This window comes from Amphibalanus amphitrite, unplaced genomic scaffold, assembly GCF_019059575.1.
Source record: "Amphibalanus amphitrite isolate SeventyFive unplaced genomic scaffold, NRLGWU_Aamphi_draft 000726F_arrow, whole genome shotgun sequence".
Taxonomy (NCBI): domain Eukaryota; kingdom Metazoa; phylum Arthropoda; class Thecostraca; order Balanomorpha; family Balanidae; genus Amphibalanus; species Amphibalanus amphitrite.
Genome location: NW_024882220.1, coordinates 21,012 through 45,708, shown reverse-complemented (window position 1 = coordinate 45,708; position 24,697 = coordinate 21,012). Strand labels below are relative to the sequence as shown.

Sequence of the window (24,697 nt, the reverse complement as noted above, 5' to 3'; positions counted from 1 at the left end):
CCCGGACATCTATTCATCCCGCTAGGAAAAACTTACCCAAGCTATAGTTCATGGGCTATCACCCTCTCAATCAGCATGCAACCCTACCGCCAAGATGTCCGAGAGATCAATGATGCTACCGACCAACTCTTCCGCACCGCAAGAACGCTGATTACAAATCACCCGCCGCCTGCCAATGCCACCGCTGCTGACCCAGCTCATGCTTCTCTAACTGTATCGCTCAAACATCTGTCCCACTCCATTGGTCAGCTGCAAACAGAGGAGAACCATCTCGTCGACACATTTCGTGACCTGCTGTCCATCCCTGAGGCACGGAGCTCTGCACGTTCGGCTAACTCTGTTCGTCGAACTGGTCGCTCCAAGCGCGTTAAGCGAGGACTCATAGATGGCATTGGAAGCGTAATGTCGTCTCTGTTTGGAACGGCCACTGAAAGTGAGATCAAGCATTTGAATAATAACGTCGAGCTCATCAACGCTAAAGAGGTTGCTATGGCCCACGCATTCAACGGTACGCTTAACGTCATCAACTCTACTAGAGTAGCTACTACACAAAACCGCAAAGCCCTTCGTACTCTTCAGTCAGCGATCCGCTCGATGAGCGCATCGCACTCGCAATTAATCAGGGCCGCCGACAATGCAGATGAACTTATCACGGTATCGCTTCGAGTAGCCGACCTTGCTGAGAACGTAAGACAAGTTACTAGAAGTCTCAACCATCTGTATACTTCGTTGGTGTCTCTCTCTGGCAAACTCGCTCTAGCCCAGGTAGGGATCCTCCACGCTGACCTTATTCATTCCCGTGACCTCAACCGTGTCCTTCGCAAGGTGAGAAAAAGCCTTCCGGCACATTTTGCACTACCCTTTCCGCCTTCAGCTACCCGCGACTACATTCGCATTGTTAAAACCAAGCTCATCCCCGTTGATGATGCCTTCCATGTCCTCTTTTACATCCCACTCCTTCACACGCTTCATGCGTTTGATGTTTATCGTTTCTTCCCTTATCAGGTCCCGTTCCACAACCACAACATTTCTCTCCTCTATGTCCCGAACGAACCACGCTACCTGGTTGTATCAGAGAACAGACAACAATACATTCAACCGGTCGACTCTGAAATGGAAGCTTGCCTTCTGATCAAACAACCGTTCTGCCCCCTTCATGAACCAGCCTACTCCATGGCAAATGCAGATTCGTGCGTTGTCGCACTTTTCCGTCAAGACGAGCCAGCTATCTCTCGTCTCTGCAGCCCAATTGTCCGCCCCACGAACGACGCACCCAAGGCCCATTATCTCTCCCGGGGCACGTGGCTATTAGTCTCCCGTCCTCCCCTGTCAATTACCATCGTCTGCCCTTACAACAGCACCACGATATCTATCACGTCCCCGGTTCGCCTTCTCACCCTACCCTTGGAATGTTCTGCCTCTAGCGACTCCCTCTATCTCCCTCCTTATTACGCCAGCGAGACACACCTAAATTTCCCTGACTTTGACGACTCGTTCACAATCTCAAATGACTCGTCACTAGTTCCAATCTGGCGCCCGCACTGGACCAGCGCCATTCCAACGGTTACGCCAGCCAACGCCTCACTCATACCTGCACTTCACGTCGCAGGTATGCCAGCTAATGCCTACTTCAACCGTTTAGAAGCCCAGCCACTCGAACAGGTTGTTGATGACACTCCTTCCGCATTCTCATATACCTGGCTGCTCATGATCACACTAACTGTTATCGCCGCTTGCTGCATGTGCTTCTGCATCAAACATTGCTGCCCCCGCTCCCTCGCTAGCTACCGCTTCCCACGCTTTGTGCCTGCTTCTGCTACTAGAGTCAACCCAGAGCCAGCCATCGAGATGGACGAGTGTTACCCCACACTTGGCCCTCCAGCTGCTCCACCGGGCAGTTTGCAAAGCCTCCGTGAAGACACCGCAGTTGACGCATCGGCGTCTCTCGGTGAGACCGTGGCCACAACGGACTTGTCGCGACGTGACCCATTTACCCGCCGACCAATTCCGCCCACACAGCTGTCGCCAGTGGTGTGAGGCCGCATCAGTGTTTCCCCTTTCCCAGTGAAACGACCGCGTATGCAAGGCGCCGTGCTTGCACCGTGACGGACTATAAACTTTCGGGTCACCGTATGACCCCGCGCGACCGCTAAGTGACCGGGTCACCACCGATCCGGCCTTCGACCAACGGCAATCTCCACCATCACGGACCACGACAACCGCTCTGGTGCTGCAGCGAGTGACCGAGCGCATACCGTGCCGTCCCGTGACGCCGACGGTCCTGCCGCGTAACCCTTCGTCGCGTTACTTCCCGGTGCCCGCCCACCCTCCCACGCGTCGTGTTCTGTAGTAAACAGTGTTCGTTCTGTGTCGTGTTTCCCCACCGTGTCCTCCGCCCTTCAGGCGCCGGACCCTGCTTTGGCTTACCCAAAGCTCTCGCCCTGGGTGGGGGAGGTATGTAAGATGAGATGATGTACTCTCTCCGATTTATGTTTACGGTGCAATCTAGCGTAGTTCTATACTAATTACCTGTAGCGTTACCTGCGTGACGGCCATATCATAACTTTACAATTATTTGCATAATCGACACCACACCAACGTTGCAGTCAGGTTAACTTCACTTTTATATTCGGTATATTTTACGTAGCTCCAGTTCTATGATCTGTATATTTAATGTAACTCGGCCGCGCGCCCAGCCCGCCACGACGGTGCCGCTGAGTCGCGCCAGCCTGTCGCGCGCCATCCGTCATTCATGCCGGCCCGCGCAGAATAGTGACCTGGTTAATGTCCGACAATGCTTCCGACGCGTTTCTTAGAACGATATCATGCTACGCCCCCCTCAACCACGGTGCCAGCGTGTGACGATTGGCAACTCACTTGACACGTGTCTCCTGGGAGCTACCAGAGAGCCGAGGGGCGGTGACCTAGTAATAGCCAATCACGAGACGAGTCTCAAAGCGAAAATGTTTTAATCCAATAGCGGGCCGTTGTAAACTGTGGGAGAGAGTCGTCCCAGTTTACAGTCATCCGATCGTGGTGATCGGGAAACGTGTTCCTTTCCGAGCACTCGTCAGCCACCAGGGCTCTTCATGTCGCCCTCGCTTCCTCGTCTTCCGTCTTCCTCCAAAGCCTTGAGCCGATGAGTAGAGAAGTGTGTATTTACAAATTTCAGATTTTACTAATGTACAGCACACACGGACGTTAGACGGTATACTAAAACTACGCGCATGCGCTAGACGGTCTATCTAGTAACGTGAGACATGCGCAGCGTGTGTGCGCGGATATACGAGTATACATAAGCAATGTCGCACCGACACATGCGCAGCAGGTGTGCGCGGCTGTAGGGAACTCCTACACCGTCATGCAGGATAGTTTTACGTTCTAGTATGTAGTAGAAACTAGGTCGGGTGAGCCGAGCTGAGAGCACCCCGGCAAAGGGAAATTCAGAAGACCCCCGAGTCCCAGAGCCATCGGACGTGTACCATCTGCTCCGTGTGCCGACACCGTAGCCGATCACCCTGCTCTGTGTTGTGCTGCTCAAATACAACTCGACCGGAAGACCGTCGTCTCTGACGAGGACCGCCAACAACACGAAGTGCCCCGCTCTGGGCACGAGAACACACACGTGTTACAATGGGTCTATAAAAAAGACGTACAGTGATCGTCTAGCCCTCGCCGGCCAAGGGCTGCCACCTCCCCCCCCCCCCCCAAGTTTTTTTTTTTCGCGATAGCTCAGAACGCGCCGGCGATAGAGTTGAAGCTTCGCATACCGGACCGTGAATTCAAGCCGGGGCTTGTGACACCAGCCGCATTTTCAGGTCAGGTCAGGTCACTGCCCTATGACGTCATAGGATAACCTCTCCACGGTCCTAAAATGTCACAACTTCGCAACGCCCTCATGGTGCCAAAGAAGCTTACACAGGGAGATTAGACTTACAGGACTAGTTATGCATGGTATCCTTCAGAGGTCTCACAACTTGCATTTATCGGATTTCTCCCTAAGGTCACATGGGGTCAGGTCGACCACGTGACTCACTAGGGATGTCAATTACAGAGTTTCGAAATACCGATAACAAACCAATTACCAACCTCAACTATGAGGAAATACCGAAATCGAGCCAACATGGGAACATGAAGGAAATGCCAACTTTTTACTAATTTCTCAGCTTCTTATACATTAGTGAGGGTCCATAATGCCAACAAAATACCGAACACAGTATGATTGAAATACCAAATACCAAGTTGGTATCGGTCTGGTATCGGTTGATGTTTGACATCTCTAGAGCTCACCATTAAGTCAATGGGGGAAATGTGGAAACTGTTATTTTGGCGCCGGAACTGATCTAAAATGAGTATCTCTAGCACACGGAACTGTGATTTCATACACTCCTTGCAAGGTCTGCTTTCCTTTGATCATCATTGACCGTCCGTGACGTCATTTATGAGGTAACTTGAAGGCCACAACAGACAGTTGTTCGACCAAATAAGCTGTCGAGAGGCGGGAAAGCCTCCAATTGACTCGGGAAGACCTGCCCAATCAAATGATATACGATATGACCTCTTTCGATCAATTTGGTGACCTGAAGGGCTCTGACCTGACCTGGACCTGGGTTCAGCACCTTACGGTGACCTCATCCAAACAAAAAATATACCATTCGACGCCGCCTGAGCTAGACAAACACGATGATGCCAAAATCGCATCTCTGCGGCTATTTTAACCTGCGCCCCACTGGGGTCTGTGTACACGCCTGTATAACACGCCCTACTGGGGGGGGCTATTCATAGCCCCCCCCCCTCCTAACTCCGAAACTACTGGGCCGATCGTCAAAATTCAAACGGCGTCTGATAGCCCCGGAAAAACTGTCGAGCGAAACCTAATTTCGTTGACCTCGAGGTCACCGATGACGTCACAGGTCAGGTCAAAGTAAAAATTATTAGCACTTTGGCTTGTTCACATTTTGGGCTCTGGCCGCCGTCTTACAAGTCAGATCAGGCTCATTTTTGGTTTCCACACTCGTGAACAGATGCTCTAGATACCTTGAGGGTACCAAACTTGTACTTTGATTTTCAGGTCAGGGTCAGGTCATCACAGGTCACGAAAATATTATATCATGCGTCGGTCACGTGACACATGTTTTATGGTCCATTTAGGCCATAGATTTCGAATTTGATGTCGTCTATGTCATTCGAGGTCATTTTGAGTCGAATTTAGCTTAGGTCAGGTCACTTTCAGGTCAAAAAAGGTCAAATTTTGAAGTTGAAATTTTTCAACAAAAAAGGTGTCTATTGGATGCAGTTTGAGCTCAGGAACACGATGGTGCCATTTATATTGGTGTATGATGCCAAATACGTACTGAAAAATTGATTTGAAAAATTAATAATTGTGAATTTTTTGCAATAATGCGTATAACTTGGCCATTTTTGAAGATATTTAGCTAAAACTCGCTAGAGTTAGTCATAATCATGCGTTCTATCACATATATTCCGGTTTTTTCGAAAAGTCAAAAACTTTTTGAAAAAAAATATAAAAATATAAATTTTGAATATTATTATATAAAATTTTCGAAATTTTCAAAATTTTGAAAATCCGAGATAGCAGTTTGATAGCGCGGTCAATTCTGAGTTCTTTCATGCAAAGAAATTGGATCTAGCTTAAAAACTGAGCTCTTGGGAGCGATTGCCGTGGTTCAATGTTTTGCGTCGAAATCGGACGAACATGACGTCACTCTGACGTCATTTCCGGCCGACCTATAGTAGCTACGAAATTCAAATTTTGACACAAGGTGTCAAATTGATGCAGCCGAAGGTACTGAAAGTTTGGCGTCGATCCGTCAAGCGGTTTGGAAGTTATTGCAGAAAAACGGGAGGGGGGCTATAAATAGCCCCCCCCCAGTGGGGCGCGGGTTAAAGGAAGCTATTTACCTACCAAAAAGCAAACCCGTGCCTTGGGCCACTTGACCTGACCTCAGAGGCCACCCGTTGACCTGAGAACATAAAATCGATTCCCAGCTGCTGTGTCTCGTAACCGTGCACACGTTCGTTTTTGTGCGAGGTTCTAGCTCAATTAGGGGTAAAACGGTGAGGAAGGGTCGTAAGTACAATTCTCGGCCGGGACTTTTGTAGAAAACCAATAGGTCCGGTGAGGTTTCAAGAAACACAAAGAGTGCCTGACAGCTGACAGCCAGGCGAAAGCATACCTACTTACCTAAGCGTGCTGTCTTTCGTTCGGGTTCGGGATCATATATACCATGCTGGCTGCTGCCCTAGACAAACACTAAAAAGACAAACGCTAAAATACTGATAAATCTTTATCACTTGAACCGATGAAGGAACGCCTCCGAAATATATTAAGTGTTTTTGTAACTTTTGGCAATTTTTAGAATTTTAAACAGAAGGTTATTCCATTGAATATAAACACTAAAAAGATATAAATGTCAATGAAATATATATTTTGTACGCAAAAACAGTCACAACCAACGGACCAATCTCACGTAAAGCCACTTATGAATTGATATACATAAATAGAAAGAAAAGCTCAGTTCAAAGAACTTTAGTTGTAGGCGGGCTTGTAGGCCGGCTGGTAGGCGGGCTTGTAGGCAGGCTTATAGGCGGGCTGGTAGGAAGGAGCGGCGTACGAAGCGGGCTTGTAGCTTGGCTTGTAGCTGGGCTTGTACTCGTCGTAGCGGGCCTCGCCCTCGTAGGTCACCTCGGCGTTGTAGCCTCCGTAGCCCTGCTGGTCAGCCACGTACTTGACCGTCTGCACACGGCCGTCGGGCAGGTTGACCGAGTAGTAGCCGTTGACGTTCTTGGCGTCGCTGTTCTCGTTCTGCGAGAAGACGGCGCCCGAGTAGTGGTCGTTGACGGCGTAGTCGAACTGGTACGGCTGAGCGGGCTCCTTGTAGGAAGGCTGGTGGTAGGCCGGGGCCGGGTGGTAGGCCGGCCGGGGGCTGTAGGGGGTGGAGGGGGCGGCGGCAGCCACGGCCACCAGGGCAGCAACGACGAAGAACTGAAAGGAGACAGAGATGGCGGTTAGAAATTGACAGTTTACGGTATGTTTACTTGGAGCTGAGCTTGGCATTTTCTCATATAAAACGGGCGCGGTGTGTAAGCATTCGAAAGTGGATGATAAGATGAACATTGAATTGCAGTGCTTCATTACTGCAGCATTTTCATTCAAACACTCAAACCATCCAGCAGAAACGGTGGAGGGTATACCCTGTCGAGGAAACTGACCTTCATGTTTGCAGATTGGGTCTTTGGCGACTGATACAGTGAACGGCGGACCGGCCTGCCTTTATACCAGCCAGCGACCGTAACCTTGGGTCGGAGGGAGGGCGGGGCCGAGCAGGTAAATTTGGACACACCGCATAGCCGACATTGCGGTAGGGAAGTGACACATCATAGGAAGTGGTTAGTAGTTTAGCCCTTGCACTTACAAGGGGTGTTGAAGGGATCCTTTCAATGTTTTGTTTTCAAAATATCGAGGAAAAAGCTGCCGATCGCGACAAAACTTTCAGTACCCTCAAGTTAATCAATTACGCATCTTTAATCTAAAAATTTCATCACGCTATACCTAATGATTCCTTAGTGATGAAATGCTTACATAAATGAAAAAAAACATTTTGGGTGTTATTTTTATGTTTATGTCTTGCTACCGGCGGCATATCTATGCGTTTCCAAAGCGGGGCAGTCGAACGGGCACTTTGATGGCTTCCATTGAAAAGGTTCCTTGAATTGAAACAGCTTAGGAGTCCCACAAAACATCAGTTTAAAGATACAGTAAAATGCGTTTAATTATGCCAGTTGCTTTATTATTTTCAAGCACTTCAAGAAGGTAATGAATACATATTGGATAATGCAATGAATCCTGTAAGTTATGTATTCAACAATAGTTCATTCCAATTCATGCAGAGTATCTGCACGCCAAATCAGTTACAATTTACAAAAGGCAGCATATAACTGTGAACAGGCGGAGCATGCGATGCGCGTTGTCCTCGTCGTCGCAGTGAGCGGAGAGAAAAATGTTCACTGAGCAACAAGACACAGTTCACCCGAAGTGCCAAAGGGCGATGCAGCTAACGTGCTCCATTGCAGGAAAGCTGGAGTTTGGGAAGTGGCTTGGCGCCTTCTTTAGGCTATTTCGTAAATATCCCCCCCCCCAAAAAAAAAGCGATGTACCAGCACTGCCGCTTCGACAGCCTTATGATTTCAGCTCTATGAGTTCACATGTTGCACACGTCAGTCTACGTAAGTCTCGGAGGTAAATATCTCTAGTTATTGGTTTTAGAGCGCCATCGGGTGTGCTCAGAAGGCCCCCTATTGACCTTAGATAACCATTTGTCTTTCTTAGAGTGCTCTTTTTTGGCCTCTGAGGGCCTTTTATTGGCATCACAGGGTTCTTTGAAAGGTCACTTGGGTCAGGGTCATGAAATGTCAGGCTGTGTAAAATTGATCAACGCGAGGGTACTGGAAGTTTCGTCGCAATCGGCCGCTTTTTACGCGAGTTATTTGCGAAAAAAAAAATCTTAGGGGGTTGCATCACCCCCACCCCCACCCCCCTGTGCCGGCGAGGGTTAAAGCTCTCCGATAGCCTTAGGATTCAGAGTAGTCACGTCAATTGCAGAAAAGTCGGAAACCGATACCAAGCCAAATACTGACCGAAACCATGGGGAATACCAAAAAAAAAAAAACAGCTGAAACTTTGGAGTACTACCGACTTCTTTACCAAATTTAGAGCATCTTATACAATTATCACTGTATAGACTATCGAGGCGGAATGAAAACCAACAAAATATAAAAGGTCATATTTGAAATGCCTACCAAATAGGTAGGTACTGAGTTGCTATTGGTTTGATATCAGTACGCCAAAACGTTGGTAGCCAATTAACACTACTTGCTCAGAGGGGCCTCCATTGGCCTCAGAACCACTTAAGGTTCTTAGATTTCTGAAGGCCCTCCGTAAATCTAAGGTGGCCCTCTAATTAGCTCAGAAGACACTCTATTGGCCTCAGTGGCCAGGGCCTCGTCAGTTGACCTCAGGGCTCTGAGGTCCCTCTGTTGACATCAAAAGACCCTCCGTTGGTGACCTTAATGGGCCCACTGTTGAACAAAGGACCTCTCTTGGCCTCAGAAATTTATTTGGTCGTCTCGGGCCCTCTGGTGGCCTTCAGGGCCCTTGAGGATTATCTGTTCTTGTCTTAAGAAGATTATCTGTTGGCCTCTAAAGAGCCTTATGTTGTCTGGGAGCCTCTGAGTGCTCTCTGTTGGCATCAAAGGGTCATCTAAGAAAACAGAGGTTCCTCCGGGGAATACAAGGGCGCTGTGAAGTCAAGAGGGTCTCGAACCTCTAGGGCTAACAAAGGACCCTGAGGTCAACAGAGGGCATGAGGCCAGCAGAAGGCCCTGAGGCCTGTAGAAAGCCCTGAGGCCAGCAGAAGGCCCTGATGTCAGCAAAAGGCCCTGAAGCTTTGAGGCCAGCAGAGGCAGATCCCTCAAAACCATGAGGCGAAAAGAGGGCACTGAGACCAACAGACGACTTGATCTGAGGCCATGCGAGGGCTCTCTTATGTGAGCAGAGAACTACCGAAGACCTGAGTCTTTCAAAGTGTCCTGAAGCCAACAGAGTGACCTCTGAGGCCTGAGTCCAATCGAGGGTCCCATGAAGGCTCCGTTGTCCTCCAAACCATCAGGGCCCTCTGTTGGCCTAAGAGACCCTTTGTTGGTCTACACGGGTCCTATGTTGGTCTCCTAGAATCCTTGGGATCTCGAGTTGATATTTCAAAAGAAAAAAATTGGAGAAATATGCTCCGAGAGGTCTCTAGGATACCCTGAGCACCCCTTGGATTGCTTCCTTTTGCGATATAGAAGCTAAAATATCTTATTTGACGTTAACCTCTCTTCCCCTACGTTCCTTTTCGAGTATAACCAACCCATCGATCCATCCTCCTTGTCGACCCATCCTCTACCTAATAATTCCCGTGGAAATGGGAGTGGGAAATGTCTTCATTTTATTCTTTTCTGTTTTGAATCGCCTCCTCATCCAGCTCTACTTGCGCTGTAGAGCCGCCAATACGCGTGTCTACCTTTTTTATCTGCTCATTGCTCTCTCAATTTTTTTTTTTGTGTGCACATCTCAACCTCAGTCCTTCGTTACACGCCGTCCAACACCGTGTGCAATAACCCATAAATGAGTTTGAAACATGTATATTCCTCCAATTGGTCACATAAGTGCGCATTGAAAGGGAAACGACATGCCTCGCAAGTCAAACACACCAAAACACTTTACATAAATATGAAATATTGTGTATGAAAGCACTTAGTTGTAAGCGGGCTTGTAGGCGGGCTGGTAGGCGGGCTTGTAGGCCGGGGCGGGCTTGTAGGGAGCGGGCTTGTAGCTGGGCTTGTACTCTTCGTAGCGGGGCTCGCCCTCGTAGGTCACCTCGGCGTTGTAGCCTCCGTAGCCCTGCTGGTCAGCCACGTACTTGACCGTCTGCACACGGCCGTCGGGCAGGTTGACCGAGTAGTAGCCGTTGACGTTGCTAGCGTCGCTGTTCTCGTTCTGCGAGAAGACGGCGCCCGAGTAGTGGTCGTTGACGGCGTAGTCGAACTGGTACGGCTGAGCGGGCTCCTTGTAGGACGGCTGGTGGTAGGCCGGGGCCGGTGCGTAGGACGGGGCCGGGTGGTAGGCCGGCCGGGGGCTGTAGGGAGTGGAGGGGGCGGCGGCAGCCACGGCCACCAGGGCAGCAACGACGAAGAACTGAAAGGAGACAGAGATGACCGTTAGAAATTGGCAAATTTTAGTTATGTTTCACATTGAGCTCATCTTCATATTTCCTATATAAAACGAGCCCTGTGCTTAAACGCTCAAAAGCGGATAATAAGATGAATAATGAATATATACCTATTAGTCCCATATCCGAAAGTTCCTTTGCAGTGCTTTCATCCCACAAGATTCAAAACACGCAGCAGAAATGCTATAGGGTGTACTCCGTCGAGGAAACTGACCTTCATGTTTGCAGATTGGGTCTTTGGCGACTGATGCTGTGAACGGCGAACCGGCCTGCCTTTATACCAGCCAGCGACCGTAACCTTGGGTTGGACGGAGGGCGGAGCTGAACAGTTAGATGTGGAACACGGTACGGTTCACTTGTGCAGGGAAAGGGAAGGGGATTATCGTATGAATTCATCTGCATTTTTTCATATGTCCTTTTTCTTGCGAATACATAGTTTGATCTGTTTCTGCAGAATCATTTCAATATTTGCCTTTTTATGGACCATTACTAAATGGCTTCGATATGCTGTCTTGATTGCAGTTGCCACTTGCCGTTGAGCTTCTTTCGTTTTCATCCAGGTACGCAGAAGTCTTGCAAAAAAAAAAAAATATTTTCTTTGTATATAGCAGCTGGCAACAATGTTACAACAGTCGCTTGGGGCGGGCAATATTTTGTGCTAGAAATGTTGTTAAAAGAAAGACAAAGCGCGAATGCTTCACTCTTCAGCTCTTTACAAATAAATGCCGCTAACTCTTTTAAAAGTTCTTCTTTTATTTAACGTCAATGAAACTGCATAATTTTGGTGGTGTCCAAGTCGACATTCCTATATACCAAATCCGCAGTTTATCGTACATATGTTTGACATGACACTTGGAAGAGACGCTAAAATGAGGAAACTATGAGATGCCGTGCGGGTTTTACATCGCATTGTAGGGGAGACCGGGGCAAAGCGGCCACCTTTACACTTTTATGATGCCGACACTTGATTTTAAAACTTTTTTAAACCTGGAACGATTATTTTACTCCAATGTGATCCCTATTAAATTGCATCTTATTTCAACTTTGTTTTATTTCTAAAGGCCTTCACATATAGGATATTTGTAAAGCATTCAATGTTTTGCATTTTTGCCGCTTGGCCCCAAACCCCGGGGAGAAACGGACACCGGCGACTTATTTGTCCCGATATGAGACAGGATAATTGACTCATGTACGGAAAGTGTTTTTGATGGTAAAAAGGTTTAAACGAGGATAAATGCTCATTTTGTCATCTTCCAACTATAGGTAGACAATGCAAGGACATTCATGGCAAAAGTTTGAACTGCATTTTATTTTTATTTTATTTTTTGGTGGGGGGTCAAATGTGTCCGATGTGATGTGTCCGATGAAATGTGAAATGTGTCCAAAAAGTGGCCGAGATGAGCGCATGACGATACATTTCAATATCAATAACGTTTGTTGTCCATTAACCCTCGCCGGCCGAGGGGGGGCGGGTGCCATAGGGTTTTTTTCGCGATAGCTCCGAACACGCTGGCGATAGAGAGCTGAAACTTAGCATACCTGACCTTTGATCCAAGCCGCATCTTTTGACACCAACCGCATTTTTGGGTCAGGTCAGGTCACTGACCTATGACGTCATAAGTGAACCTATGCACGGTCTTCAGATGTCGCAACTTCGCAACGCCCTCACTGCCAGAGGAGATGTCACAGGGAAATGAACCTTGCAGGATCTAGTATCCATTATGAGTCTCACAACTTGTATATCTCGGATTTTTCCTAAAGGTCATATGAGGTCAGGTCATTTTCGTGACCTCACCATTATAAGTCAATGGGGAAAAATGAAAACTGCTATTCTGGCGCCGGGAACGATATCCAACTATCTCAAGCACACAGAATCGTGATTTGATGCACTCCTTGCAAGGTTAGATGCGTCACTTTTGCAATGTTGACCTTGCGTGACGTCATTTATGACGTCATCAAGGTCATATTAGTTTTCCGTCAATAACTCTTGATCAAATTCAGCTAGCGAGTCGAGAAAGCCACCAATGGACTCAGGAAGACCTGCCGAATCGAATGATATGCGACATGACCTCTTCCGACCAACTTCGTGACCTGGGGGTGCTGACCTGACCTTGACCTGAGGTCAACACCCCAAGTTGACCTGACCCGAACAAAAAGTATATCATTCGACGCGCCTGAGCGAGGCGAACACGATGCTGCCAAAATCACGGCTCTGCGGCCGTTTTTGCGAAGTTATTCACCAAAAACTGAACCGTACCCTGGGGCACTTGACCTGACCTCAGAGGTCACCGGTTGACCTAGGACCTTAAAATTGGATATCAATCTCTGCGTCTCGTAACGGCGCACACGCTCGTTTTTTCCGCGACGCGCTAGCTCCACCAGGGGCGAAACGGCGAGGGGGGGGGGTCGTACCCGCCCCCCCCCTCGGCCGGCGCGTATGTAGAAAACCAATAGGTCCGGCGAGGGTTAAGTTGAAGCAGCTTATCAAGTACGGAGCAGCCATTTTGCAACAGCAGCCACTCTGTCACATCCACGTTGCCACGTGCCTACCAAATCCCCCAGCAGCGCTGTTAGGGGAAGCCGGGGGAAGCCCGGCATAGTAAGCTCTTTTTGATTTTTATTACATACCATACGTGCTGTATAAAATGTTGACATCCTGCTAGCTAGCTAAGTTCATTGGCCGTGTTTTCCCAAAAATTCGGTTTCGTGGAATAAGTATAAGGTTGAGAAAATCGAGTTTCAAAAAAGTGTTGATTTTTCTGGGGTAAGCCCGGCATAGGGGTAACGCCGGCCACCTCCCCAGCGCTTTACAACGAGTTGATGAAACCATTATGTGTTTTCCAAATATTAACGGAAAGTGAAATATTAAGGTACTAATTAGCTCTGGACATCTTAGAGTTTATGTCACTACTGGTATTTCTACGCTTCGTTCGAGCTCGCAAAGGCGTTGTTGTGATTATGGGTCTATGTATTGTGCACTCCAACAATGCCTTTGGGTGAGGAAAAGCCCACAATACATAGCCGAAGACGAGGGTATGTACATTGCACAACGCATCAAGCATGTACGCGAAGCTGCACAATTACACGAATGATAAAATACAGTCGCGTCGGTGGCGGAGGGGAGGTGGATGGCGAAAAGCAGGAAGCGCCGCGCTCAGCCCACGGCTCAGTGGCTGACTGCTCTCGGCGGCGCTGCGCGCGCGAATGACCCGGGCTCGGGTCATGCGGACCTGACGAGCGGGCGGTATGACGCAATCACATGGGCGGCGCTCGCTCTCACCGCGGAGAAAAAACATTATCAGTTGACTTATAATGTTACATTTCTACGCTTCGTTCGAGCTCGCAAAGGCGTTGTTGTGATTATGGGTCTATGTATTGTGCACTCCAACAATGCCTTTGGGTGAGGAAAAGCCCATTACCCCCACGAACCCGAGAACGATGCGTAGGCAGGTAAGCTTAGCAAAATTAAGTACAGATAAAAATTTGCATAAAAGTAAAACAAATGCATTCACCCGGCGCATGTCCGGCACACAACATACAATAGCCGCAAACGGTAACTGAGGAGCGCGTGAGACGCAGCTCGCTTCAACACCAGCACATGGTCCGCAACACACGCAGCGTGCTTGCAAATTAGCAAAACTACATCTGCTGCATACACGGAAGCCCCAGCGAGTTACATTACGTTGAGAGTAATGCGCTGCTATAGCACGGGGGAGATCAGCAGAACAGGGACTACAGAACATTCGTGTCGCGAATTTCGGCTGGCGTAACTGGCACCAAACTTGGACCAGCGCGCAGCTGCATGAGCGGTGTAGCGGCGTAACTGGCACCAATCTTGGACCAGCGCACGGCTGAGCATTACAACGAAAAATCGGCCGGCGTAACTGGCACCAATCTTGGACCAGCGCACGGCTGAGCAGTGTAGCGGCGAGACTGGCACCTTTCTTGGACCAGCGTACGGCTGAGCAGTGCAATGAAAAATCGGCCGGCGAAACTGGCACCAATCTTGGACCAGCACACGGCTGAGCAGTGCAACGAAAAATCGGCCGGCGTAACTGGCACCAATCCTGGACCAGCGCACGGCTGAGCAGTGTAGCGGCGAGACTGGCACCTTTCTTGGACCAGCGTACGGCTGAGCAGTGCAATGAAAAATCGGCCGGCGAAACTGGCACCAATCTTGGACCAGCGCACGGCTGAGCAGTGCAACGAAAAATCGGCCGGCGTAACTGGCACCAATCTTGGACCAGCGCACGGCTGAGCAGTGTAGCGGCGAGACTGGCACCTTTCTTGGACCAGCGTACGGCTGAGCAGTGCAATGAAAAATCGACCGGCGAAACTGGCACCAATCTTGGACCAGCGCACGGCTGAGCAGTGCAACAAAAAATCGGCCGGCGTAACTGGCACCAATCTTGGACCAGTGCACAGCTGAGCAGTGCAACTAAAAATCGGCCGGCGTAACTGGCACCAATCTTGGACCAGCGCACGGCTGAGCAGTGCAACGAGAAAGGTCGGCTGGCGGAACTGGCAACCCTTTCGGACTAGTGCACGGCAAGAGAGCCAGGAGAATCACTTACATGACTCCTCTGGCCAAACTGGCACAACGACCAACGCTCAGTGGAGCATGGCGACTAACACGCACAAGAGAACCGGAAAGAAGCACGGAATACTACAACTATGTCGTGACCAGGACTCTATGGCACTGCAAGTGCACCAGTATGTTCCTGTAGCCCGCAACGGACCATTTCGCCGCGACGGAGAGGGGCAAAAAACAGCGTGAAAATGGCATGGAACGCTGAGCAATTTGAACGAAACATGGTGACTTGCCGGTGAGCGTTACATATCTGTCCCAGCTCTAGCAAAGGCATTGCTGTACGCAAATATCTGCTTGGCCGAAGGTTGTCAACATTTGCGACGCTGACTAGAAACAGGCTGTCAGAAGCCGACTCCCGAGGAAAGTTCTGCTCCTTTCAGACGGCGTGATAGGCTCGCGCCGTAGCAGGAGCCAGCGCCGCTGCCATGGACACTTCTATGGATTACGGGGACGTGGCAGCCCCAGTCCCATGGCCTGAGCAAAAAGGACGAACATCATCGGCCATGCCCTGAGATCCAAACGTGCTGCCTTTCTGATCGCCATGCGATGGTACGGACGGAACGTGCCTCGGTACAGATCATACGTTCGGCGTAGGAAAACACTCCAAGGCCGATCCACCCACGCACGCAAGTTATGAAGCCAATGTAAGATTTGAACGTCGCGTAGGGGAGATTTTTAAGCGTTAATAGCGAGCCTAATCCGTCCTACCCCGGTGATTACACCGGAGCTTCTCTTTCTGCCCGATGGACGCACTCATGCTGATGTATCTACAGTAATCATTAAGAACTTGGAACGTAAAAACATTCTATACCTGGGAATGTGAGGATGCGGTAGGGCTCCCCTGCCTCGCTAGAGCAAAAAGGAACGTGGAGCTCGCTGTACATGCGCTGAAGCGAATTCAGAGACGTCATGACTGCCGTCTTTGAAAAATTATCAGCACAGAAACCATCCGTCCGAGAGAAGATTTTCTCTGAGTCAGCCATACTCGTATTTGGGTGTCGCTATTTCTAAGTGTCTGTGTTCTAAGTTATAAGTGTAGGGATAAATTCATTAACAGATCGGCCTCCGGAAGGGAGAGGTAGCGGTTAAAGTGTTACATCCCCGGCGTTTTCGGGAATAAGTCTGCTCGGGAAAAACTTTCTTATCCATTGACTGCTTGAGGAAGCAGGACCGGCAATGCGACCCGCGCGTCTATCGCAATTGACATATGCATCCACTATAATGGGCGACGGATCACACGAATGAAAATAGATTTGGCCGCTTGCTACTGAGAGCAGCCCCAAACATCCAATTATGAAGCAGTTTTCGAAGTCTTACACCAACATAGGGCGCAAGAAATAAGTTATAGCTACTAAGAAGCTCACGAAGAACGACATGTGGCACGCTGATGGCGGGCACTCTGCCAGCGGGTCGTCTGCTATTCCCTAGGAGCGAGTAGGGCGGCGTGAGGGGTGACCGGCCGCTGGCTGCGAATGGCGTTGCGGCGGGGGCAGCGGAGGGCGCCGTGGTTTCCGCGGCAGACACGCCAGGAGTGGCTGTAGTGGCAGCGAGTTGAGAACTCCGCACCCCAACGCCCCAGCTCCTACCTTGCTGATACGCTGGTGAGTGGTGATGCCGCGGCCAGTGGAGTTGAGCCAGATTGGCGAAATAGCATCAGATTCGCCCCACTTTGTACACTGTACAGGTGTGGAGGGAGCTCACTAGCGCGTGTTAACCACTTGTCATATTCCCTCCAGGAGAGCCCCATGCCGGGAGCTGAGAGAAAGCTGACTTGACGCATGTGAGCGACATTCCCAGGATGGGCTCAAGTAACCACCCGTATATCGGACAAAAACTACTGACTGCGAATGTCTGGATGACGCGTATGGATGGCTTGGCTGCAGAAGACCACCCACAACGCTGAAGGTGCCGACACTACAGACTCCTCATAGCGAGGATCAGAGGTACAAAACCAGTTGTCAAGATTGACAAAACGGTGGCTCTCGATGTTGTATCTGATAGCTGATACACTAAAAGTGATACACTCATTGTAATTGTTATTTTTTATATCTAATTTTAAAGGCATGTCGCTGAACCTGAGGTATTACCTGGGTGTTCGTCTCCTCCGGAACTGCGCCGGCTACTCGAGACCTAGAGATGGTCCCGACGACGTGTGCTGCGTAGATGGGACGGGGATGACAGCTGGTGCAGCGGCCGCGACTGGCTGCCTGAAACATCCCGACGACTATCCCGTGCAGCTGCTTTTTGCTGATCGCGATGGTATCGGCAGGGGCTGCTGGTGTAGCGGACGAGTGTAGCTGGGCACTGAGCAGTCCTCAGAGATGCTACTGCGTCAGCCAGTGCAGGGACTGGAGAACGTCGGGGCATAGCGGCGACGGAGTTGCCTCTGGGCGCTGTGCAGCCCCTGAGGGCGCCCCTTGTGCTCTGCGGAGCGACGCTGGACGAGGTGTGCTTGTCAGGCCGACTGCTGCGTGTTGACGCCGAGGCTTTGGGTGTGTCGATCAGGCGGACTCGTGGCAGGCATGAAAAAGACAGAAATCATGCTCACATCATATGTTCCACATCATGCGCACTGCAACACACCTCACGAAAGTAGCACACACTGCTCACTGTCATGTTCCTCTGCTAGCTCATTGCCTGTTCCCAATCTTAAATTCAACAAGTGTAGGTAAGAACGCTTCCAGAGCCCTTCGCCCTATATCTTCGAAGGGTGGACACCATCCCGCCCCAGAGAAACAGGCCCGGGGGTAAAAGCGCGAGCGTTCCGAAGATTGTCTCTGAGCATGACGGGGTATACGCGAACTATATAACTGATTCAGCTCATATAGCAATTACAGCCATGCAGAGCTCCTCAACCTGCTGCAGAGGAGCTCAAGCTGCTGGAATACCCTGCGTGCGATATCGTTGCCGCCGATGAACAGGGCGACCTGTTGTGTCTGGCGCCGCAGGAGACAGTGGAAACGCTTATCACCGACACGTTCGCTTGTTCCGCTTTGCCTTGCAATTATGCCCTAAGCGGAGCGGTATAATGCGTTATGCAACAGCGTTGACTATGCAAGGTCATAAGCCAGTCGATACTAAGACGACCGGACTAGGTGCAAAGCCATAAGCAGACCATACCGGAGACGACCGGACTATACATATTTACAAGGCCATAAGCATCGGCGACATCGGAGACGACCGATTTAGGTGCAAGGCCATAGGTGCAAGGCCATAAGTTTCCGATGATTGACCAGTAATGCGCATTTGACACAGGCTTGGGTGATACCGGAGACGACCGGACTATGCAAGGCCATGAGCAGGCGATAATGGAGACGACCAGACTATGCAAGGCCATAAGCAGGCGATACCGGAGACGACCGGACTATGCAAGGCCATGAGCAGGCAATACCGGAGACGACCGGACTATGCAAGGCTATGAGCAGGCGATACCGGAGACGACCGGACTATGCAAGGCCATGAGCAGGCGATAATGGAGACGACCGGACTATGCAAGGCCATAAGCAGGCAATACCGGAGACGACCGGACTATGCAAAGGCCATGAACAGGCGATACCGGAGACGACCGGACTATGCAAGGCCATGAGCAGGCGATACCGGAGACGACCGGCTCATAATCAAGCTCTGCATTGAGACAACATCATTGAGACAATTGTTATCAAACTTAAGATAAAAACCAGTTTGACTCAGCAGGTTTAAGTCGGTATTACTGGGGTAAGCCATAAGCGGAAAGCAGCTCCGTATAGCATTGCCTTCGTAACGTTGTCTTCGTATACGAAGACAACGATTGCATTGCTAGAGGCGTGACGCAAAAACCGTCAAGTGACACACCCGGATAATGCATGTTTGAGAGATAACTCTGTCTGGGGGCTCAAACATAGCTCTGGTATTGCAGCCGGCATTCGGCAGTATCCGGGAACGACGGGAGCATAAGCGAGCTATATATACTGAGCTGATGAGTTACTGAATTTGAGAGATGCCATGCTTTACTGGACATTTCATTACTTTAATAATTTGTTTGAGATATTTAAGATATCGAGTGCAAATTATCCTATGTGCTTCTAACGAGGTATTACGCATTGGGCTATGGAAACGGCCGGGAGATACCTACGTACTAATTTCTCCGACGGCTGCACCGGAGACGACCGGAGCCGAGACTGCACTAAGCCGACAACGCAGCTGTGAAATTTGTTACGGAAATTTGACCAGTAGTACGTATTTTATTGGTTTGCCATTAACAAAGCGGCAGCACCGGAGTCGACCGCAGCCTATGCTAGCTCGACCCTTTTATTGGTTTGCCATTAACAAGGCGGCAGCACCGGAGTCGACCGGAGCCTATGCTAGCTCGACCCTGAGATGACAACGCTTTGAACGCGCGCTCGACTTAAACGCAGCGCTAGCTGAATATGCTACTGAAATTTGACCAGTATTTTACTGGTTTGCCATTAACAAGGCGGCAGCACCGGACTCGGGTGCGACCGTAGCATAAACAAGTTATTCATAGACGGCGACGCAGTGTGAAATGCGTGCTAATACATTCCAGAAAACGCAGTTTTGCACGTGTTCATCTAAAACGCAGCACCGGAGACGACCAGAGCCGAGACTGGCTATGCACTGAGCCGACAACGCAGCTGTGATGCCTATAAACGACGGAAAAGTCGCAAATAGTGCAGCCTTTTCTTTACATAGTCTGCCGTTTAATACGAAGAACCGGCAATGCCGATAAAACGACCGGACAAACAAGCCAACTTGTGTTACCTAAAAATGTGGCATGTGGCGTGCCAACATGGCGTACTCTAAGTAATAGCCGGTAACACTTGGCATGGCCGGAGAAAAATCCAACATGTCCTGAGCCAGTGCAATTGAGAGGCCTTTATGCTACTGTCTCATGCCAGAAAACGCAGCATTTGATGCGTCAGGCTGCCCTGTGTGCCGGAGACAACCGGAACTTGACTACTAATGGAATAATATTGCCAAGTGACGCGTACTTCTGCTCCTTTCGTTAGAGAAAAAAGCAAACCATAGACGCACGGGGCACGCGTTAAGCGAGCCCTGTACTGAGGCAGCAATGCATAATGAGTCGTGTTACCCAAGGCTACTTTGTGTTACCAGAGTTTTTTTTTATTTTGCAAAACGCCCGGAGACGACCGAGGTTGAGGCAAGCGATGCACTGAGACGCCAATGCAGCGGTGAAAAAGCTCATATGTACTAATCCATGGCAAAATTTTCATGCCAGGCTGCTGTAATAGCTGTAGTGATGTAGCTGTAAGTTATTTGTCCATCACTCACTTATGTATCTGCGTCCGAATATGGTCAATGCGAATCGCCCCATGCGGGAGAGAGGTCAGTAGGTCAATGCCCCGGGGGCCCAGTGGGCAGGTCGGCCGGACTAGTGTCCGGGCCGCCCCGCCAGGCACCAGACGCCGATAAATGCCCCGAGGCATGAGCAGCTGATGCGGCTGGCGACCGTCCACGGCACAGACGGGGAAGGAAACCGGTAGGCGGGGACGGAATTAGACCGTCCCATGCAGCTCAAAACTCAGCGAGAAGTTAGTTTTGCTTGATTGGTGCTACCTATAGGTACTTAGATAATTTACAAACGAGCCTCCTAAAACGCGAAAATCATGCTGCTAGACCGGAGGTTGACGAGGGCCGAGAATATTGCGCGCACAGCACAGACTGTCAAGCTCGCACGTAACGCGAAACATTAAGATGTCATCAGCGATGAGACCAGTCAGACTTGGAAAGTCCAAGCAAAGAATCTAGATGCAATATCTGCTGATCGGCAATGCGGCCGCAAAGGTATCGACATAGTTATCACTAATGCGATCTCCAAGACACCTCACCTCCAGTGTTGTCAAGCAGCAACACGAAAAGCAGGAAGCGCCGCGCTCAGCCCACGGCTCAGTGGCTGACTGCTCTCGGCGGCGCTGCGCGCGCGAATGACCCGGGCTCGGGTCATGCGGACCTGACGAGCGGGCGGTATGACGCAATCACATGGGCGGCGCTCGCTCTCACCGCGGAGAAAAAACATTATCAGTTGACTTATAATGTTACATTTAAGCTAGCGTCTACTACATATACAGTACAGGTCGATGAAAATCGTGATGCAAAATTGACAAAAAATGTGTATTTCAAAATTCCTTAAAATTTATTTTTCTTTTTACCTTAATGCATCATATTGCATATCATTCGACTCGGCTGATGAAGAAGAACACAACGACACCATTTTTGAAGCTCTAGCTTCATTGTCTGTCGCGTTATCTGCAAAAACGTAGTTTGACCCTAGTTGACCTTAAGTGACATGACTGGCTTTGTCTATGATAACATGTTTATTTTCGAAATTTATCTTTGATCTAGGTGTAAACCAAACATGCTCAGTACCTATTATCTCATGGAAAACAGTGGTTTAGTGGCCATGCTCTCGGTTGGGGGTAAGCTTGGCCACTCGCCCGGGGTTACCCCAATGTGCTAATTTTTATTTTAGAACAGCGATATTCGAAAAAATGTCATACTTAAGCCAGCCTGCCTCGTCACCCCTCACTACAAACACTTAAACGGTCCTTACATAACATTCGTATAAATATTAGTACTGTATGGTATAACATTAACAGTGCAACACATCTCACTTTTTAGCTAAAAACCCTTAAAATATCATTTTTGCGCTATAACTTTAACAATATGCATTTTTTGTCGGCCTTAACTTTTTTGCTCGCGTTACCTTAGCTGCCACGCTGAAAGGACAAACAGTTGAGCATTTTATTGTGAATAATTTAGCCGGAAACGGGGTGGCCGGGCTTCCCCCGCGCCCGGGCTTCCCCCGGCTTCCCCTATTAGAATTTTCATCGCAAACACACAGCTGCTCGGTAGAAGTTCAATGTCAATTGTCACAAGTTTATCAAAGTCCGGTTCAAACGAAGCTCAGTGAATCGCAATAACTATGGTTAATTAGGTGGAGAGGCGTTAGCTGTTTTCACGACGGGTAATCGGACGAATTCGCAAATTTGACCAAATCTGCAGACTGCATCAGATCTCTTTTACAACAAATATGTTCATATCATGACATTTTTCAATGTTTTAATCGAAAATAAAGCCTGATAGTTTAAAAAATGTGATATAAACATTTACGCAACCCAAACTGATAATTTCTAAGAAATACAAGCTTATTTTGACTAAATGTGCACCCAATTTGCACAAAATATGAGCCAAATGTGTACCAGATAGCCGTCGTGAGAACGGCTACTTTGCTACAAGCGGCTTCAGGTCAAACGAGATATTCACACGGTCAAGCTAGTGTTTTGCAGGGAAAGCTACTACGATCCATTAGCTATCGAATGATGTGCTTTGATCGTGTTTTTTCCTACACCTCTATTCAAGAACCACTGTGCAGCTATTTTTGTTTTACATGGCCCATAAATTACCTTAGGTCAGTCCGTGACTTTTTAACTCTCGCCCGCACATGCCATTTTCCCATCCTAGAACGCACATGGGGGGGGGGGGGGTTGCCACCCCCCGCGCCATTTCGTTCCTGTTGGAGATAGAGCTTAGCGGTAAAGACCAAAAAGATTCTTTGGGAAAAGACGAATCCAATGATACCCAGTTTTACCTTCTCAGGTCAGTCATTGACCTTCCAGGTCAGGTCAAACTAAAAAATGTTGCTGTTTTGGGTCACCGTTGGATATCAAGTGCGCTGCTTAGCATATACCGATGACGATGCCGTTTTCTGGTGCCAAGGCAGCTAGAAGCTCTTACTCACTCTACCCGACCAGGTTTTTGCTGCTGAGGTCATTTCAGGTCAAGTTAGGTCAAGGTCAATTATATGTGTTTGTATGTCTGTGTGTGTCTGTGTGTATACTGATGTGTGCACCGATTGTTTATGGGTCCGTATTCCATGAAATCATGATCTGAGAAGCTTTTACCAAAAATGCAGTCAAAAAACTTCACAAAAAGTAATTTCCGCTTGCCTAAAACGCAATTATCTTAGATGACCTAGGTTGACCTTGACATTGACCTTGACATCTGTACATCGTTGAACAACATGTTCCATGATAGGTGGGAGGTAAGACTGGCAAAAAAGTCCGAAATCAAGGTGTCAAAAGCTCACAAGGCCTATAGCCAACGCAAGATGTTGAGAATTGGCCATTTGGGTCATGACATGACCTGAAAAACAAGGTCATATCTCCGAAACCAAAAACCACAGAAACTTGAAATTTTCAGTGGACATCAAAAAAGGATTGAGGAGCAGTTATACGAAAAATCAGCCTTCTAGCTCTAAAAATGTTGAGTGCAGAGCAGAAAGACTACCTGGGAGGAGGGGGGTGGCAACCCCCCCCCCCCCCCATGTGCGGGAGAGGGTTAAGGAACACTTGATCGTGTGAGAGGAGTTTAAATGACATTTTGAGTCGGTTGATCCAGTGTTCAAGCTCTACTGGGTGGGTCAAAACTGCAATGCTTATTTGGAGACCTATGTTGGTCTCTTTAACCCGCGCCCTGCTGAGGGGCTATCCCCCCCCCCCTCCTCCGGACTTTTCGATATATCTCCAGAACCGCTGCGTCGATCGTCATCAAACCTTCAGTATTTACCCTCCCGTGCATCAATTTTACACATTGTGACCAAAATTTTCCAAAGGCTATGATAGATGGGCCACAAATGACGTAAGAGTGGCGTCATGTTCAGCCGTTTTCGACAAAAAAAAGTTTGGCGAGAAGAGCTGCAGGCCTACAGCTCTGAAGAAACAGAAAAAATGTTTAAGTCATAAAAGGTGTAGAATTACCAGGGCTACAAAACTGATATCTCGGATTTTTAAATGTTTTCGAATTTTGACCCCCTATTTTTTAATATAATTGCAAAAAAAAAATCCTTTAAGTTTTTCGATTCTCGAAAAAACGGAATATATGTAATAACCCTTACCGACTTCTATTTACATTCTAAATTTCAGATCAATGCCTATTTTTCGGCCAAGTTATACCCAAAAAAAAAAAACTGTTCAAAATTGAAGAAGTCAAATTTTCAAACTCATTTTTTTAGCAATTCTAGACCACGTAGCGTAAAACAAAGGCCACCATTAGACTTCCCGTGACGAGCTGCGTCGAATTAATACGCATTTAATGCAGAAGTATCAACTTTGAAATTTGACCTTTTTTTACCTGACATTGACCTGACCTCCACTAGGAAGTGACCTTAACCGATCCTGATGGTCTTATAGCCAACAACATTGAATTTGAAATGAAAAATTGGCCATTAAACATGCATCACACAGCCCTAGTAAAATTGGGTTCATGTGCTGGCCTGGTGACCTGACCTGTGACCTGACCT

General features: G+C 48.8%; 2 protein-coding genes across 2 annotated transcripts; both read right to left on the bottom strand.

Annotated features, from left to right (window-relative positions):
• Positions 1 to 6,490: 6,490 nt before the first annotated feature.
• LOC122365274 (cuticle protein 7-like) lies at positions 6,491 to 7,254 on the bottom strand. Its single transcript, XM_043336314.1, has 2 exons — positions 7,234 to 7,254; positions 6,491 to 7,006 (listed from the first exon to the last, which is right to left on the bottom strand). The coding sequence occupies exons 1-2, from the start codon at positions 7,237 to 7,239 to the stop codon at positions 6,551 to 6,553; spliced, it is 462 nt and encodes a 153-aa protein (XP_043192249.1). The 5' UTR covers positions 7,240 to 7,254; the 3' UTR covers positions 6,491 to 6,550.
• A 2,933-nt stretch (positions 7,255 to 10,187) lies between these two features.
• LOC122365264 (cuticle protein 7-like) lies at positions 10,188 to 22,847 on the bottom strand. Its single transcript, XM_043336304.1, has 3 exons — positions 22,841 to 22,847; positions 21,228 to 21,349; positions 10,188 to 10,756 (listed from the first exon to the last, which is right to left on the bottom strand). Exons 1-3 carry the CDS (start codon positions 22,845 to 22,847, stop codon positions 10,316 to 10,318), a joined length of 570 nt encoding a protein of 189 aa, XP_043192239.1. The 3' UTR covers positions 10,188 to 10,315.
• Positions 22,848 to 24,697: the final 1,850 nt, after the last annotated feature.

Bases quoted from the DNA above. Each gene is read 5' to 3' on its own strand.
- LOC122365264 (XM_043336304.1), bottom strand. The intron at 10,757-21,227 runs GTGAGGTGTCTT...GTCTCCTTTCAG, and splicing joins GCTGCTTGACAACACTGGAG to TTCTTCGTCGTTGCTGCCCT.